This window comes from Odocoileus virginianus, chromosome 5, assembly GCF_023699985.2.
Source record: "Odocoileus virginianus isolate 20LAN1187 ecotype Illinois chromosome 5, Ovbor_1.2, whole genome shotgun sequence".
NCBI lineage: Eukaryota > Metazoa > Chordata > Mammalia > Artiodactyla > Cervidae > Odocoileus > Odocoileus virginianus.
The window spans coordinates 81,763,384-81,780,444 of NC_069678.1; the positions used below are offsets into that span (position 1 = coordinate 81,763,384).

Genomic DNA, 17,061 nt, shown 5'->3' on the forward strand with positions numbered 1-17,061 from the left:
AGGCCTGAGCTCCTATGCTGAGTCTTTTGTGTGTGTGTGCTGAGTCTTGAGAACAAACAGCCAGGCATTCAAGGCTTTTGTAATGGGCCAGGTGACATCTTCTGCTGCCCCTACACCCACACCCTTAAGGGGTAGATCTCATGTTCTGGAGGTGTGCCTATTCTCTTTCTCTGAAAACATCCACTGCCCTGCGTCCACAGCCAGAGGCCAGAAAGTGAAGTACTTATATTTTCTCAAATCTAGCAAAGGACAATTGGGCAGGTGGTTCTGGGGCCATCTGAACCCCTAAACCTCTGGTCCATGCCCACCTTTCACAGGGCCAGAGACAGAGAGATGGGGTTTTTAAAAATTTATTTACTTTATAAGTATAGTTGATTTACAATGTTGTATAATTTCTATTGTACAGCAAAGTGACTAAGTTACACTTATAACAATATATCCATTCTTTTATCATATTCTTTTCCATTATGGTTTATCATAGGATATTCAATATAGTTTCCTGCACTATACAGTAGGACCGTACTGTTTATCCATTCTATGTGTAGTAGTTTGCATCTGCTAATCTCAGACTCCCAATCCATCTCCCCTCTTGGCAACCACAAGGCTGTTTTCTATGTCGGTGAGCCTGTTTCTGTTTCATAGGTAAGTTTGCGTCATATTTTAGATTCCACATATAAATGATATCATATGGTATTTGTCTTGCTCTTTCTGGTATGATAAACTCTTCACTTGGCATGGTAATTTCTAGATTCATCCATGTTGCTGCAAATGGCATTATTTCATTGTTTTCATGGCTGAGTAGTAGTCCACTGTATATATGTGCCACATCTTTTTCCATTCATCTGTCAGTGTACATATATGTTGTTTCCATGTCTTGGCTATTGTAAATAGTGTTGCAGTGAACATTAAGGTACATGTATCTTTTTGAATTAGAATTTTTTCTGAATATAACACATGAAAAATGCTCAACATCACTCATTATCAGAGAAATGCAAATCAAAACCACAATGAGGTACCACTACACGCCAGTCAGAATGGCTGCTATCCAAAAGTCTACAAGCAATAAATGGTGTGGAGAGGGGATGGAGAGGGTGTGGAGAGGGAGTGGAAAAAAGGGAACCCTCTTACATTGTTGGTAGGAATGCAAACTAGTATAGCCACTATGGAGTACAGTGTGGAGATTCCATAAAAAACTGGAAATAAAACTGCCATATGACCCAGCAATCCCACTCCTGGGCATACACACCGAGGAAACCAGATCTGAAAGAGACACGTGACCCCAATGTTCATCGCAGCACTGTTTATAATAGCCAGGACATGGAAGCAACCTAGATGCCCATCAGCAGACAAATGGATAAGAAAACTATGGTACATATACACAATGGAATATTACTCAGCCATTAAAAAGAATATGTTTGAATCAGTTCTAATGAGATGGATGAAACTGGAGCCCACTATACAGAGTGAAGTAAGCCAGAAAGATAAACACCAATACAGTATACTAACGCATATATATGGAATTTTAAAAGATGGTAATGATAACCCTATATACAGGACAGAAAAAAGAGACACAGATGTATAGAACAGACTTTTGGACTCTGTGGGAGAAGGCGAGGGTGGGATGATCTGAGAAAATAGCACTGAAACATATTATCAAGTGTGAAACAGATCTTCAACCCAGGTTGGATGCATGAGACAAGTGCTCAGGGCTGGTGCACTGGGAAGACCCAGAGGGATGGGATGGGGAGGGAGGTAGGAGGGGGGATCAGGATGGCAAACACATGTAAACCCATGGCTGATTCATGTCAATGATGGCAAAAACCACTACAATATTGTAAAGTAATTATCCTCCAACTAATAAAAATAAATGACAAAAATATATTTAAAAAAAAGATAAAAGAATTTTCTCTGAATATATACCTAGGAGTAGGATTGCTGGATCACATGGCAACTCTATTTTTAGTTTTTCGAAGAACATCCATACTGTTTTCCATAGTGGCTGCACCAAGTTACATTCCCACTAACAGTTTAAGGTGGTTCTTTTTTATCCACACCCTCTCCAGCATTTGTTAATATAGAGTTTTAAATGATGGCCATTCTGACCCATGTGAGGTGGTAAAGAGGTGGAGTCTTAAACCTCTGGATCCCAGGATCACAGGCTTCTTCCTGGCCTTGACCTTTCACCTCTCTGTGCTCACTCTTTACCATCCAATCACTTATTAGCCTATTCAGTCCTCAAAGATCTGAGCGCACTTGGTCAGTGCCCAAGCGCTGTGTGTATAAGACTGGTCAAGGTTGCAGCCCTCATTTAGTTTACATTCTGCTTAATGGAAACAGAAAATAGGCAAGAATATAAACAAGGTAATTGCAGGCTGTGAAGAGTGCTGTGAAGGAAGTAAACAGGAGAGTAACGAAAGAGCTTACTTTAGAAAGAGTGGCCAGGAAAGTCAACAAATATTTGTTTAGTACTCGATTCTTGTCAGTTTATCTCCCAAATATCTCTGAAATCTATGCAGTTCACTCCATCTTCCCCAAGCACCCTAATATGAGTCAGTCTCTCAAGTCGGGATTACTGCTGCAGCACCTGACTGGTCTGTATTTCATCTTCCCACCATATGACCATCTCATCCCACCCCTCACCAGGCCCACAAAAGCCTACTTTTCTAACCTTGTCTTCCATGTCCCCTGAATGGAGAACCAAACCACCCTGAAAAGTGGAGAAATATTAGTAGCTCAGATGAATGAGGGAGAGTGGGGGGGAGGTGGTCAGGAAGGTCTTAAGTGCCATCCTCAGGAGTTTGGTCTTTATTCTACAGATCAACAATTTTCCAGATAGGGAGATGGTAGAGGTAAGGCCAGAAAAAGCAAATCCACAGGGGAAATGGGGCTGAGGATGTATATCTTGATAAAGCATATTCGATATTGCCATTTTGTATTTGGAAACTAAAGTGAAATGTCTTTGTATGAGTTTTCTAGGGTTGTCATAACATTACTATAGACTAGGTGACTTACACAACAGAAATTTATTTTCTCACACTTCCAGAGGCTGGAAGGTCAAGATCAAGGTATTGACAAGGTTGATTTCTTCTGAGGCCCCTCTCTTGGTTTATAGATGGCAGTCTCCCTTTGACTTCACATGATCTTTCTTTCCCTCCTTGGGATTGAACCTGTGCCCACTGCAGTAGCAGTGTAGAATCTTGTCTGAACCACCAGGGAAGTCCACATGATCTTTTTCTGTGTCCTAATCATTTCTTCTCTTAAAGACATCAGTCAGATAAGATTAGGGTCTACCTGAGGACCTTATTTTAACTTACTTACCTCTTTAAAGGTCCTATCTCCAAATATAGTCACATTCTAAGGTACTGGGGGTTAGCAGAAGTCAAAACTCTACCCATCTTAGGTTTTCATACAGGGATCTTTACTTTCAGTTTTGTATTTTTTATTAGTAGGCTTTATTTTTTTAAGAATGGTTTTAGATTTTTCAGAAAAATTGAGCAGATAGTGCAGAGTTGCCATATACTCTCCTACGTGCCCCGCCACACACACAGAGTTTCCTTTGTTATTATCATCTTATTAGTTGGTGCATTTCTTACAAGTAACTCTTCAGGGGTGTCCCTTTAGTCTGAGAATGAAATTCAGAATCCTTGAGATGGTTTGAGATGGTCTATAAAGTTCCCCATAGTCAGGCCCTGTTGACCTCTGTAAACAATCTCCTCTTGCCTGCTATGCTCTAGTCAGAGAGGTCTTCTCTCTGTCTTTCTCACACATAATAGAACTGTTCCTGCCTCTGAGCCTTTTGCACATTTATTCCCTCTACCTGGAATACTTTTCCCCTAGTCTTTACTTATGACTTACTCATTTTTATCTTTTCTGGCTTAATTACACTATCTAAAGTTGGATTCCCGCATGAAACTCACCCAAACAGGACTCTTCAACAAAGAGATTAACAACAAGTGCAGAAAAACAAAAAGCAATTTTATGTATTTTTTAAAAGGATTATTTTATTTTAATTAAAAACTTTTTTTTTTTTTTTTTGGCTGAACTAGGTCTTCATTGCAGTGTGGGCTTTTCTCTAGTTGCAGAACACAGGCTTAGTTGCCCTGTGGCATGTGGGATCTTAGTCCCCCAACCAGGGATCGAACCCATGTCTCCTGCACTGGAAGGCGATTCTTAACAACTGAACCACCAAGGAAGTTCCCCAAAGCAAAGTTTATTAACATGCAGAGCTTATATATACATACGGGATGTGTGTGCATGCTAGTTACTTCAATGGTGTCCAACTATTTACAACCCTATGAACTGTAGCCCACCAGGCTCCTCTGTCCATCAGATTCTCCAGGCAAGAATACTGGAGTGGGTTGCCATGCCCTTCTCCAGGGGATCTTCCTAACCAAGGATTGAACCGGGTCTTTTACATCTCCTGCATTGGCAGGTGGGTTCTTTTACCATTAGCACCGCCTGGGAAGCCCATCAATTCAGTCACTCAGTCATGTCCGACTCTTTGCAACCCCATAGACTACAGTACGCCAGGCTTCCCTGTCCTTCACCAACTCCTGGAGCTTGCTCAAACTCATGTCCATTGAGTCGATGATGCCATCCAACAATTCATCCTCTGTCATCCCCTTCTCCTCCTGCCTTCAATCTTTCCCAGCATCAGGGTCTCTTCCAATGGGTCTCAGGTGGACAAAGTATTGGAATTTCAGCTTCAGCATCAGTCTTCCCAATTAATATTCAGAACTGATTTCTTTTAAGATTGACTGGTTGGATCTTGCAGTCCAAGGGACTCTCAAGAGTCTTCTCCAACACGACACTTCAAATGCATCAATTCTTCAGCACTCAGCTTTCTTTATAGTCCAACTCTCACTGTTATGCCCGATGTCCGAATCCCCGAGCGGGAAGAGAGAAGGCTTCCAAGACAATGCAACTCACAAAAAAAGGGAAGTTTATTGCTGACTCAAGTCAGGGCTCCCGCCATGCGTCCAACGCAGTGGTACGGGGTCAGAGAGCACTGAGCTCAAGCTGTTACCCAATTTATAAGGTGTGCATAAGCAGTTGGTAGCTGGCTTAAGCGGATTGGTTACATGTTTGCAAAGTAATCTTATTGGCCCAAACCTTCGCGGGCTTTCCCCTGATAGGTTCCCTTTTTCTTGCTAGGCGCATGTTGATTGGCTGGCTCCAGGTTACCTGATGGGGGTGGGGACTCCCACCATTTCAGGGGAAACCGAAACCCAGGTCCGGGCTGCCTGCCAGCCCCAGCAGCCCCACACTCACATCCATACATGACTACTGGAAAAACCATAGCTTTGACTAGATGGACCTTTGTCAGCAAAGTAATGTCTCCACTTTTTAATATGCTGTCTAGATTGGTCATAGCTTTTCTTCCAAGCAGCAAGTGTCTTTTAATTTCAAGGCTGCAGTCACCATCTGCAGTGATTTTGGAGACCAAAAAAATAAAGTCTCTCACTATTTCCATTGTTTACCCATCTATTTTCCATGAAGTGATGGGACCGGATACCATGATCTTAGTTTTCTGAATGTTGAGTTTTAAGCCAACTTTTTCACTCATTGACAGGAGAATGTTGGATCCCACTAAAAAAAAATAAAAAATAAAAAAAAAATAACTCCACGTCTGAGGGCAAAGGAGAAGCCCCAGCAAGATGGTAGGAGGGGCGAAATCACATTTAGAATCAAACCCCATACCCACCAGAGACACTCGGAGGGCTCAAACAAAACCTTGTGCACATTAGGAGACCCCACACAGACTGAGCCAGACCTGCCTTGAATGTCTGAGTGTCTCGTGTGGAGGTACAAGTTAGCAGTGGCCCTGCCGGGGCAGGGGCTCCGGGTGCAGCAGACCTGGGTGTGGCATAAGCCCTCTTGGAGGAGGTTGTCATTAAACCCACCACAGAGCTGCCAGAACTTACATAGGACTGGGGAAACAGACTCTTGAAGGGCACAAACAAAACCTTGCATGCACCAGGACCCAAGAGAAGGGAGCAGTGACCCCACAAGAGACTGACCCAGACTTGCCTGTGAGTGTCCTGGAGTCTCCGGTGGAGGCGTGGGTCGGTGGTCTGTTGCAGGGTCGGGAGCACTGAGTGCGGCAATGTGTGCCTGGGACCTTTTGAAGGAGGTTGCCGTTTTCTTCCTTACCTCCACCATAGTTTGGTCTCAGGTCAAACAACAGGGAAGGAACACAACTCTGCCAATCAACAGAAAATTGGATTAAAGATTTACTGAGCACAGCCCCGCCCATCAGAACAAGACCCAGTTTCCTCCACAGTCAGTCTCCCCCATCAGGAAGCTTTCAGAAGCCTCTTATCCTTACCCAGAGGACAGACAGAATGAAAACCACAATCACAGAAAACGAATCAAACTGACCACATGGACCACAGCCTTGTCTAACTCAATGAAGTTATGAGTCATGCCATGTAGGGCCACTCAAGACAGACGGATCATGGTGGAGAGTTCTGACACAATGTCCACTGGAGAAGGGAATGGCAAACCAATTCAGTATTCTTGCCTTCAGTACTCTTACCTTGAGAACCCCATGAACAGTATGGGAAGCCCATACATGGAGGATATTCCAAGGGAAAATGAGTAACTCCTCCATGTGGCTTAGAATTGAGGTTTAAATAAAAACTGAATAGAGAAAGGGGTAGGGGAATGTAGGCCTCTTAGGTGAGAGTAAATATTTTACAGGAAAGAGGTACGGGCCCTTAGAAGAATGGATGGGAGATTTGATAGTTTATGACGAAGTTGGTCTGGATGTGATATAGAATTCCTGTGATATGAGATGAAGCTCCCAGGAAGGGGACTTGTGATGACTGAGTTTCTTTGGAGGCTCCCTCTTTAGGCAGATAAGGTGAGTTCAGAGAAAGCTTCTCCCTGCATTTGCAATTTATCAAGTGCCTATTTAGCTCAAAGTAACCAATATGCCAAAATGGCACATTTTGGGGTGGCATAGTCTGTTACCCATCACTGTCTCCTCCCCTTGGAAAGTTAACAAGGTTCTGGCGCCCTCCTCTGGGAGCCCGGGCATCAGGAGGACATCCTCCTGGATGCTGTAACTGAAGGGCCTGCCTGCCTACTCTGCTTCCTCCCTCAGTGTCACATAAGCTGCCATTAATGGATCTTATACACTGCCACAAACCAGGCACAGGGCTAAGCATTTATCTTTTGGACTGCTCACAGTAACCTTATGATGTCATGGGATTATTATACCCATTTCACAGATGAGGAAACTGTGAGGAGATGAGGAGCTCATGGGGCTAAGCCTCTTGCCCAAGGTTAAGGGGCAGAGCCAAGATCTGAATCCAAGATGCCTGACTCCACTGTTCACCACTGCATGACTTTTTTATTTTTATTCTTTGGCCGCATGGCATGCAGGATCTTAGTTCCCCAATCAGGGATCAAATCTGTGCCCCCTGCAGTGGAAATGTAACCACTGGACTGCCTGACTTTTCTGGGAGTCAGTTCTCTGTCCTTGCATCTGTCCTCCTACTCTACTCATCTCTCAGTCCCTCTTACTAGTGCCCTTTCTCCTCCCCACAAGACGCTCACAACCTCTGACCAAGCTGAGGTCTTTCTGAGCTCTCTGAGTCTCCATCCCTCAGAGGATGCTCTCAGGCCTGCTGCTCCTAGTTGAATACCTATCCCAAATGCCTACCCCTTGGCAGCTCAGAGTCAGAATCTCTTGACAGTATCAGGTCACAAGGTCAAGGGAGTCTTTCAAGAAAGATAGATGTAGGACTTCTCTGGGGATCCAGTGGTTAAAACTCTGCACTTCCAATGAAGGAGACACAGGTTTGATTCCTGGTCAGGGAACTAAGATCCCACATGTCTGTGTGGCCAAGTAAATATATAAAAATTTTGTTTTTAAAAAGTGAAAGATACCAAGTAAGGTGAAGACTCAGGAGAGGCCTACTGGATTCAGCAACAAGGAGATCTCAGGTGTCCTTGGCAGGGGCAGAGGTGGAAGTACAAGAGCCATACCAGAAAGGAGAAAGTTAATAGCTACAGGAGCATTTCATGCTTACCAAGCACTGCATAAATACTAATTCACTTAATAGTCACAACAACTCTGTGAGATAGGTATTATCTTTGTTTCCCCATAGGGAAATTAAGGACAGAGGTTAAACAGTTTGCTTAAGAACAGGTCACAAAGGTAGTTTACTGTGGAGTCTGGATTTAAAAATATGGGCAGGGACTTCCCTGGTGGTTCAGTGGCTAAGATTCTGTGCTCCCAATGCACAGGTCCTGGGTTTGATTCCTGGTCAGGGAACTAGACCCTATATATTACAATTGAGAATTCACATTCTGCATCTGAAGATCCCACATGCTGCAACTAACACCTGGTGCAACCAAATACATAAATAAATATTGACTCAATGGACAAGAGTTTGAGCAAACTCTGGGAGATAGTGAAGGACAGGGAAGCCTCTTGTGATGCAGTCCAAGGGGTCGCAAAGAGTTGGATATGACTTAGCGACTGAACAACAAAATAAATAAATATATAAAACGTGATCTTAAAAAAAAAATTATCTAGGCAGTCTGGCTCCAGACTCCATGCAATAAACTGCCAAGCCATATATCAGCTCTCAGCTGTGAGGAGGGGAGGGGGCACTGGTGGTTAGGACCAGAAGAGAGGGAGGGGCAAGAGCTAGGGGAGGATAAAGAAGGGTGGGGAAAATGATTTACAGGTGGAGTGGTTCCCTCTCCTTGACCATAAACCAAAGGTACCTGTCAGCAACTGGGAAGGGAGATAAAGTGACTCAGGAAGGAGGGGCTGGGTGGGGCCTGGGGACTGCTCCCTCCTGGGGCAAGGCTTCAGGTTCTGCACCTTTACCCATGGCTCTGTGGGAAATTCACAGGCCAGAGATCCAGAGAGTTGGGTAACAGGCAGATGTGAGAGAGCCTCAGATGGGGATGGGAGCTAAGGACTGAAAGGCAGCCAATTGGAAGCACTGTCAGAGAAGTGACAGGACATCAGGGCCTGAGCTCCCCAGGTAGCAGAAACTCTTTAAGAGAAGCCACAGAAGGAAAGCCACAGAAAAGAGCGTGGGAAGGGGCTGCAGGGCCATGGGAGTTAAGTCCCCAGAACTGGTATCTTGCCCTTTTGCAGGTCAGCTCGTGGGTTTTCCAGACCTCCAGGACAAACACACACAGAGTCCTGTTCTTTCTACATATGGACACCTCACCTGAGCCTGGGAAGGAGAACATAACTCATCAGGCCATGAGTTGGCTCGCAGACCTTGCTCATTTAGGGAGTTTCTTATAAAAAGTGGGGAGAGGGACCAGAAATCTTTCAGGTTAAACGATACATACACCCCAGTGTTCACAGCAGCACTGTTTACAATAGTTAAGACATGGAAGCAACCTAAATGTTCATCAGAAGAATGGATAAAGAAGATGTGATATATATGTACACAATGGAATATTACTTAGCCATAAAAAATGAAATAATGACATGGACGGACCTAGAGATTCTCATGCTGAGTGAAGTCAGAGAAAGACAAATGTATATCACTTATATATGGAATCTAAAAAAATGGTATAAAAGAACTTATTTGCAAAACAGAAATAGAATCACAGATGTAGAAAACAAACATAGTTATGGGGGGAGGAGGGGGAGGGATATAAATGGGAGATTGAGACTGATAAATATACATCACTATGTACAAAGTAGATAACTAATAAGGACCTGCTGTATAGCACAGGGAACTCAGTACTCTGTAATGGCCTATATGGGAAAAGAATCTAAATAAAAGTGGATATATGCATATGCATAAGTGATTCACTTGGCTATATAGCAGAAACAAACACAACATTGTAAATCAACTGTAGCCAGATTAAAAAAATTTTTTTAATAAAATAGAGAAAAGAAAAGCCTCCCTGGGTTCAAGTCCTCAGCTTTATTGAGCTGAATCAGATGTAATCCTGTCCAAGGTCTTGTGGGTTGGAGGGGAAACCTCTTTGTAGAAGATTTTAAGGCGGTATGACTAACTGATTCGAGAGAGGACCTCAAAGGAGCAGTGAAAGGGAGTGAGGTCAGAGGCTGATGACAGCAGGTGGAAGTGGGGGCATCTCATAGGCCTTATATCCACGTTAAAAGCCAGGACCTGGCACTGTTTGGCTTGGGGACAGGCCGGCCAGGCATCGGGGGGATATGTCTCTGACTCTCAGTTTCTGCAGGATTGCCAGGTTCTGAGAAGCAACGGTGGACCACTAGGTGGAAACCAAAGGGAAAAGACTGGTTTTTCATGGTGATAGTCGCCCAGGATAAATGCCTGCCTGCTCCAGGCTCCGGGCATTCTTGCTCTGAATATTCTCCACTGCCTTGTGAGGGAGAGAATTATTGATACTGTTTTACAGAGGAGCAAACTGAAGTCCAGAGAGATTAGGCATCTTGGACAAAGCCACAGAGCAGCAGAATTCAACCCCAGGTGTGTCAGCCTCGCAAACTTATGGTCCTAACCACCTCTCCCTGCGTTCTCTCTTCAGGAACCACTTGCAGGGAGAAGCAGCTCACAGCGTGGGGAGGGAGCTTCCCAGGACAGGCCAGAGATTTGATGGAGTGGTGCTCTGGCACAGTGCCTGTCACTTGTCAGTCTCTGCCATCAGCAGCTGTTATAACACTTTATCATGCATCTGTCTTCTCACCTGGAGCGTGGGACAGTCATTTCTGTCACCTTGGTTCCAAGGACATGGTGTGAGCTGTGGGGTCAATGCAGAGGCATTTATAGCACTCAACAGCCAGCCCAGCCCTGCAGGCACAGGAAGACACAGCCGTTCCCAGCACCAGGGGAAGCCAGGTGACAGCCTCAATCCATCAATGATAACCTCAGTCCGGCCAAACTTTATGGACCCAGGAGGTACTTAAGTGTTGTGGGGTGAAGGCTAGCTCAGTTCCCCTTCCTCAGCACAGGCTGCTGTCCAGAGCAGGTAGGTAGGTATGGGGTGGGGGTCAGAGTGCCCTGTGCCTTGAGAGCAAGACCCCACAGTGTGTGGGGCTGGGCTACAGTTGAGTCTCCTGTCCTCAGCAGTTCAGGGGTTCCTCCTAGTCCTGCAAGTGGAAGAGGAGCTTGGGGCAGCCTCAGGCAGGAGAGGATGTAGCTCTCAGCTCCCCTCTGCCCCATCTCATCCTGGTTTGACCCACGTGCCACTGAGTCCTAGGGGGCTGGGGGTGTTCTCTGTCTGCTTGTCTGCTTCCTCCCCTTGGTCTACTGACAGGATGAAGGCTGGGGTCGGGGGGTGACCAGAGTTGTGGGAGGTTACCTGGGGACCTAAGCTGGGTGATGAGAAGGCAGGCTAAGGAGAAGGTTCGTGGGGGAGGACAGCTCCAAGGGCAGCTCTCACGACCTTCTGCCCCAGGCTGCCAGCACCATGACGGTCTCCTACACCCTCAAAGTGGCGGAGGCCCGCTTCGGAGGCTTCTCTGGCCTGCTTCTCCGTTGGCGGGGAAGCATCTACAAGCTCCTCTACAAGGAGTTCCTCCTCTTCATCGCCCTGTATGCTCTGCTCAGCGTCACCTACCGGTGCGAGGGTGAGGGCAGGGTCTCAGGGCTGGCCTGCAGGGGACTAGGTTGCCCACCTCCCTCTAACTCAGGCCCCACCTGACCTTCCCCAGGCTGCTGCTGACCCAGGAGCAGAAGCACGTGTACGCTCAGGTGGCCCGATACTGCAACCGCTCTGCGGACCTCATCCCCTTGTCCTTTGTATTGGGTAAGTTCAAAGGACAATGGGTTTTCCCTTGCAGCCCCCTAGCCATCTTTCCTGACCTTTGGGCTGGGCTGCTAGCTCTGAGGGTCAGAATTGGCCCAGTGGCACATCTGGAGGTCAACCAGAGCAGGCTCAGCAGACAAGGGAGCTGTGTGCCAGGTCCAGGATTCCCAGAGGACAAGGCCCTGCCTATCACCAGCCCGACCCTCACTCCAAACACAGCCCCAGCCTGCTGCTGGCCTCACAGCCCCCTGGGTCCTGCAGCAGAACTGGAGAGAGGTGACACCTCCCTTCGCACCCTCATGGGAAGCGGGGCTCATAGTTAACCACTGTCTGGACTTGAACCATCACGTCTCTTCTGCCTGAGGAGGTCTGCAGTCTTCTTTCTCCCTGCCTAGTTTGGTCCATCAGGGCGTAATCAGAGGATGAGGTTGTCCCTCCGACAAGCGAGGCAGGGTGCTGGAGTCAATGAGTCCTTCCCCCTGCCTTTGTTCCACCTGGCTTGGACCAGGCGTTCTGGTTGCGGGCAGGACACACTGACTTCCAAGCCCTCCGTCTTCCCTTCCCATCCCCACTACCCACGGCGGCGACCAGGTTTCTACGTGACCATGGTGGTGAACCGCTGGTGGGCCCAGTACACAAGCATCCCGCTGCCGGACCAGCTGATGTGCGTCATCTCGGCCACCGTGCACGGCGTGGACCAGCGTGGCCGTCTGCTGCGCCGCACCCTCATTCGCTACGCCAACCTGGCGTCGGTGCTGGTGCTGCGCTCTGTCAGCACGCGCGTGCTCAAGCGCTTTCCCACCATGGAGCACGTGGTGGACGCAGGTGCCGCGCTCAGGGAGCCCTGGGAGGGACTGGACCGGACCTGCCCCGAGGGTCTCCTAGGCGGGGAGGTTTGACCACCAGGGGGAGCTCCAGGGACCCAGAGCGTTGAGTCCTGGAGGCCAAGGATGAGACTTCATTCCTTTCTCTTCATCCCTGCAGGTTTCATGTCCCAGGAAGAGAGGAAAAAGTTTGAGAGCCTGAAATCTGACTTCAATAAGTACTGGATTCCTTGCGTCTGGTTCACCAATCTGGCAGCCCAGGCCCGGAGGGACGGGCGAATCCGTGATGACATTGCTCTCTGCCTGCTCCTGGAAGTGAGTCAGCCTAGGACAGGGTCCATCTGCCCTCCTCCCCCTAGTTTTGCATACTGCAATCATAATTTCAGTGCTTAACACCTACATGGGGTCGATTATGTAGCGCAGCAAGTGTGAGGAAGTGAGGAAACTGAGGCAAGGAGCGGGAAAAAAAACTTGCCCAAGTCACACAGCTAGTTAGTGGAGCTGAGATTCATCCTCAGAGCTTCTGGCTCCAGAGTCTATCCTTGCAGTCACTGTGCTAAACTGCCTTCCATCACAGGCACCCCAGCCTGACAACACCTCTGAAAGCAGAATGAGACCTAGCCCAGGCCTAAATGTGTACTGGACTCCCCGTCCCCTTCTCCTTTCTTCCTTTCTATCTCCACTGACTTCGTCTTCCTGCTGTTCCACCAGGAGCTGAACAAGTACCGGGCCAAGTGCAGCATGCTCTTCCACTATGACTGGATCAGCATCCCCCTCGTCTACACCCAAGTAACTGCCTCTCACCTCCCCAGCCCCAGTGCCTACTGAATGTCCTGTGCTGTGTGTGACACTGAGAACTAGAGATGGTACCTGCCCAGGGGCAGTTCAGTCCAGTGAGACACTAAATAGCCAAAGGCTCATCCTCAAAGCCTCTCTGGACCCCCACTAAGATGATCCCCTCTGACTTGGTGCTGCCACACCTTGCTACATGTATTTATTTTTTATTTTTTAAAATATTTATTTATTTGGCTGGGTTGGGTCTTCTTTGCAGCACGGGGGAGCTTTAGTTGGTGCATGCGAACTCAAGGTGCAGCAATGTGAGATCTAGTTCCCTGACCAGGGATGGAACCTGGGCCCCCTACATTGGGACCTCAACCCCAAGGAAGTCCCCGCTACAGATTTTAATTACTTGTTAGATCTACCACTGACCCTCGGGGCAGAGACAGCATTTTAACCTGTCCCACTCAGCCTGGCATCCCCTCCTCCAGGTGGTGACCATAGCGGTTTACTCCTTCTTTGCCCTCTCCTTGGTGGGCCGCCAGTTCGTGGAGCCAGTGGCAGGTGCTGCCAAACCTCGGGAGCCTCTGGAGCCAGGGCCAGCCGTAGGCGATCTGGACATGTATGTGCCTCTCACCACTCTGCTGCAGTTCTTCTTCTATGCTGGCTGGCTCAAGGTGGGCACTTCAGGGGGTGGAGAAATGGACCGAGGACCCACCCACACTTTGGGGTTAGAAAGTAGGGCTCTGAGCCCAGAAAACACTCTCTTACCACCTGCAGGTGGCAGAGCAGATCATCAATCCCTTTGGTGAGGATGATGACGACTTTGAAACCAACCAGCTTATAGACCGCAACTTGCAGGTGATTCAGGGTCTGGTGGCAGCTCCCTGGAAGTCGGGTTCTCCCTCCTTGCCAGCTCTCAGTCCGGGTTCGCAGAGGAGAAGGGGATTCTTGTGACCTGCTGCTCCCAGGTATCCCTGCTCTCTGTGGATGACATGTACCAGAACCTGCCTCCCACGGAGAAGGACGCCTACTGGGATGAGGACTCGGCGCAGCCGCCCTACACAGTGGCCACGGTGGCCGAGTCGCTGCGGCCTTCCTTCCTGGGCTCCACCTTCAACCTGCGGTGAGTAGTCCACGCCGGCCGAGGCAGGACCTGAGTCAGTGGCCAAGCTCCAGTTCCCCGCCCACCCTCCGGGCGCCCAGGACTCGGTTCCTCCCGGTCCCCCTGCTGTCAGAGGCTCACACAGCCCTCCTGCCTGCCCGCAGCATGAGCGACGACCCTGAGCAGAGCCTGCAGGTGGAGGCGTCCCCTGGGCCAGCCCGGCCGGTGACCGCGCAGACCCCGCTGCTCGGCCGCTTCCTGGGCGTAGGCGCTCCCTCGCCAGCCATCAGCCTCCGGAACTTCGGCCGCATCCGCGCCCCCCGGACCCCGCATCTGCTGCGCTTCCGGGCCGAAGAGGGCGGCGACGTCGAGGCAGCGGACCGCATCGAGGAGGAGGCTTCAGGGTCCGGGGACGAGACCCAGGAGCCCTGAGCCAATCGGGCGGGGCGGGCCGTGCAGCTGCCTCCCGCAGGCCCGCCCCGGCCCACTTTGCGGGCCCTGCGGAGCTATTAGAGCAGCATTCCCCCGTGCACCAAGCCCGGGCACCTAGGGACTGCCCCTGATGGCAAAAGGGCCTGAATCAGGGTAGGGGATGCTTCCACGCTGGCTTGGAGGTGAAGCTAGGGCACAAGGGCGAGGCACAGAGGACTAGAGCCCAGGTGCAAGGTTTATTTCCGCTGCGATTTGGGGCTAGGCCAGGTCTTAAACTTGAGGGAGCATCAGTTATCACTGAAGGGCTGGTTAAAAAGTCTTGGGTACCACCCCCAGCATTTGATTCAAGTCTGGGAGAGAGGTTAAGAATTTGCTATTTCTAGTAGTTTTCCAGGGAATGCTGCTGCTGCCCCCAGGGTTACATAAAAAGATGTTTAGGATATACCTTATTCTGATAACCTCACCCTGAAGAGGGGCCAAAGTGTATACTGGGTACTTTATCTGTTATGTTCAATTTGTTTACAATGAGAATGTAATATTATTTGTGCAATTAAAATTGCTTAAAACTGAACTGGCACACTCTGAAGTGGTCTAAAGATAAGGGTTTGGGGAAAAAAAGAGGGTTTGCGGGTATGCCCTGGAAGCTGACACTGAGATGTGAAGGCACCCAGCCTAGACTTGCAGCATCTGAACAAGCCCTTCTCTGTTCCCACCAAACAGCGAGAAAGGACAATTTAAGGGGTGAAAACTGCAGGTCCATCTCTGTGGTGGGGCTGGGGCACTCAGCTGATGGGAGTAAGGAGGGGCCTTTGGAAAACAGCCCCACCGAGTACTAGAGTTGTTGCTAAACTGGGTTTCTCTAAGATTCCTGCCTTCTAAGCAATTGGTGAATGCCAAAGCTGAATGTTAAAGCCAAAGGAGAACAAGTGCCAAAACGGAAGGCATGAAGAATGTAGGGAGAGCTTGAGGACATCAGCCTCTGGCATTGTTGACAGGATTACAATGCTGGGTTCCACTTTCCTGCTGGGTGATGGGATACTGAACTTTTCTCAGCCTTGGTTGACAAACCTGTACTGTCCAGAAAAGGCACCTTGTGGTCACCATTCACTCAGAAGGCACCTGGAAGTGTTTCACAGGATTGAGCGAGGAAGTCTTGCTTCAGGTTGAGTGCTCATCAGGGAGAGCAGTGGAGATGTAGATGCATTCAAGGCTCTTTTGTTGCTGTGCCACGTCCAACACACAGCTCTCAGAGCAAACATCAGCTAATGACCAGGTTGTCAGATGACTGGGTGGGAAGGCAGAGGTCAAGTCTCCCCAGAGTCAACGGTTTTAGAGGTTTTAAAGGGTTGGTCTTAGTGGTCCACCTTTTCCGACTGCTTAGTCAGAAGTCTGCATTACAGAGTCTGTAATTAGTCAAGTTGATGAACCAATTTAGATTTGCAGCTCATTTAAGACAAGTACTTTTCAACCACTTTAAATTGGACAAAACCTTTTCTTTAGAACTTTAGTACATATTTGAATGGTATATTGCTGTGCCTCTTTCCAGGTACTAGAGATACAGCAGTAAACGGTTACCTGTTTCCCAGACAGATTTTAATAGAGGGGGGCAAAATAAGCAAATAAACAAAAGTTATTGCAAATAAGGAAAAAAATAGAGGCAAAGATATGGCATGGAAGCGAGTGCTATTTAAAAGCAGTATTGTAGGGACTTCCCTGATGGTACAGTGGTTTAAAATCTGCCTTGTAATGCAGGAGACATAGATAGGTTTGATCCCTGGTCGGGGAACTAAGATCCCACATGCTGTGGGGCAACTAAGCCCACACGCCATCACAACTGCTAAGCTGGTATGTTACAACTAAGACCTGACTTGGCTAAATAAATATTTTAAAAAAAGGCATTATTTTAACAAATTTAATAAAGAAAATGGTTCATATCCAAGAGAAGCTTAAAAAAATGATCACAGAGAGCTGGGGTTGTGTTAGAGGAAACAGAAGCGCAAACAAGGATGCAGAACAGTGACCAGAGCAGCAGTTGTGCTTTCTGCTCAGTTGCCAGCTCTTTTCAACCCTTGGACTGCAAACTGCCAGGCTCCTCTGTCCATGGCATTCTCCAGGCAATACTGGAATGGGTTGACATGCCCTCCTCCAGGAGATCTTCCCAACCCAGGAACCAAACCTGTTTCTGTCTCCTGCATTGGC

The 17,061-nt window shown here is 48.2% G+C and overlaps 1 protein-coding gene across 1 annotated transcript; it reads left to right on the plus strand.

The window, feature by feature from the left end:
* Window positions 1-11,384: 11,384 nt before the first annotated feature.
* Window positions 11,385-15,433, plus strand: BEST4 (bestrophin 4). Its single transcript, XM_020897375.2, has 9 exons — window positions 11,385-11,537; window positions 11,630-11,724; window positions 12,316-12,549; window positions 12,709-12,863; window positions 13,260-13,337; window positions 13,817-14,002; window positions 14,106-14,186; window positions 14,297-14,451; window positions 14,595-15,433. Exons 1-9 carry the CDS (start codon window positions 11,386-11,388, stop codon window positions 14,860-14,862), a joined length of 1,404 nt encoding a protein of 467 aa, XP_020753034.2. The 5' UTR covers window position 11,385; the 3' UTR covers window positions 14,863-15,433.
* Window positions 15,434-17,061: the final 1,628 nt, after the last annotated feature.

Coding starts and splice junctions, on each gene's coding strand:
- BEST4 (XM_020897375.2), top strand. CDS start 11,386: ATGACGGTCTCCTACACCCTCAAAGTGGCGGAGGCCCGCTTCGGAGGC. Junction 12,864..13,259: donor CTCTCTGCCTGCTCCTGGAA/GTGAGTCAGCCT, acceptor CTGTTCCACCAG/GAGCTGAACAAGTACCGGGC. Junction 14,187..14,296: donor TTATAGACCGCAACTTGCAG/GTGATTCAGGGT, acceptor TGCTGCTCCCAG/GTATCCCTGCTCTCTGTGGA.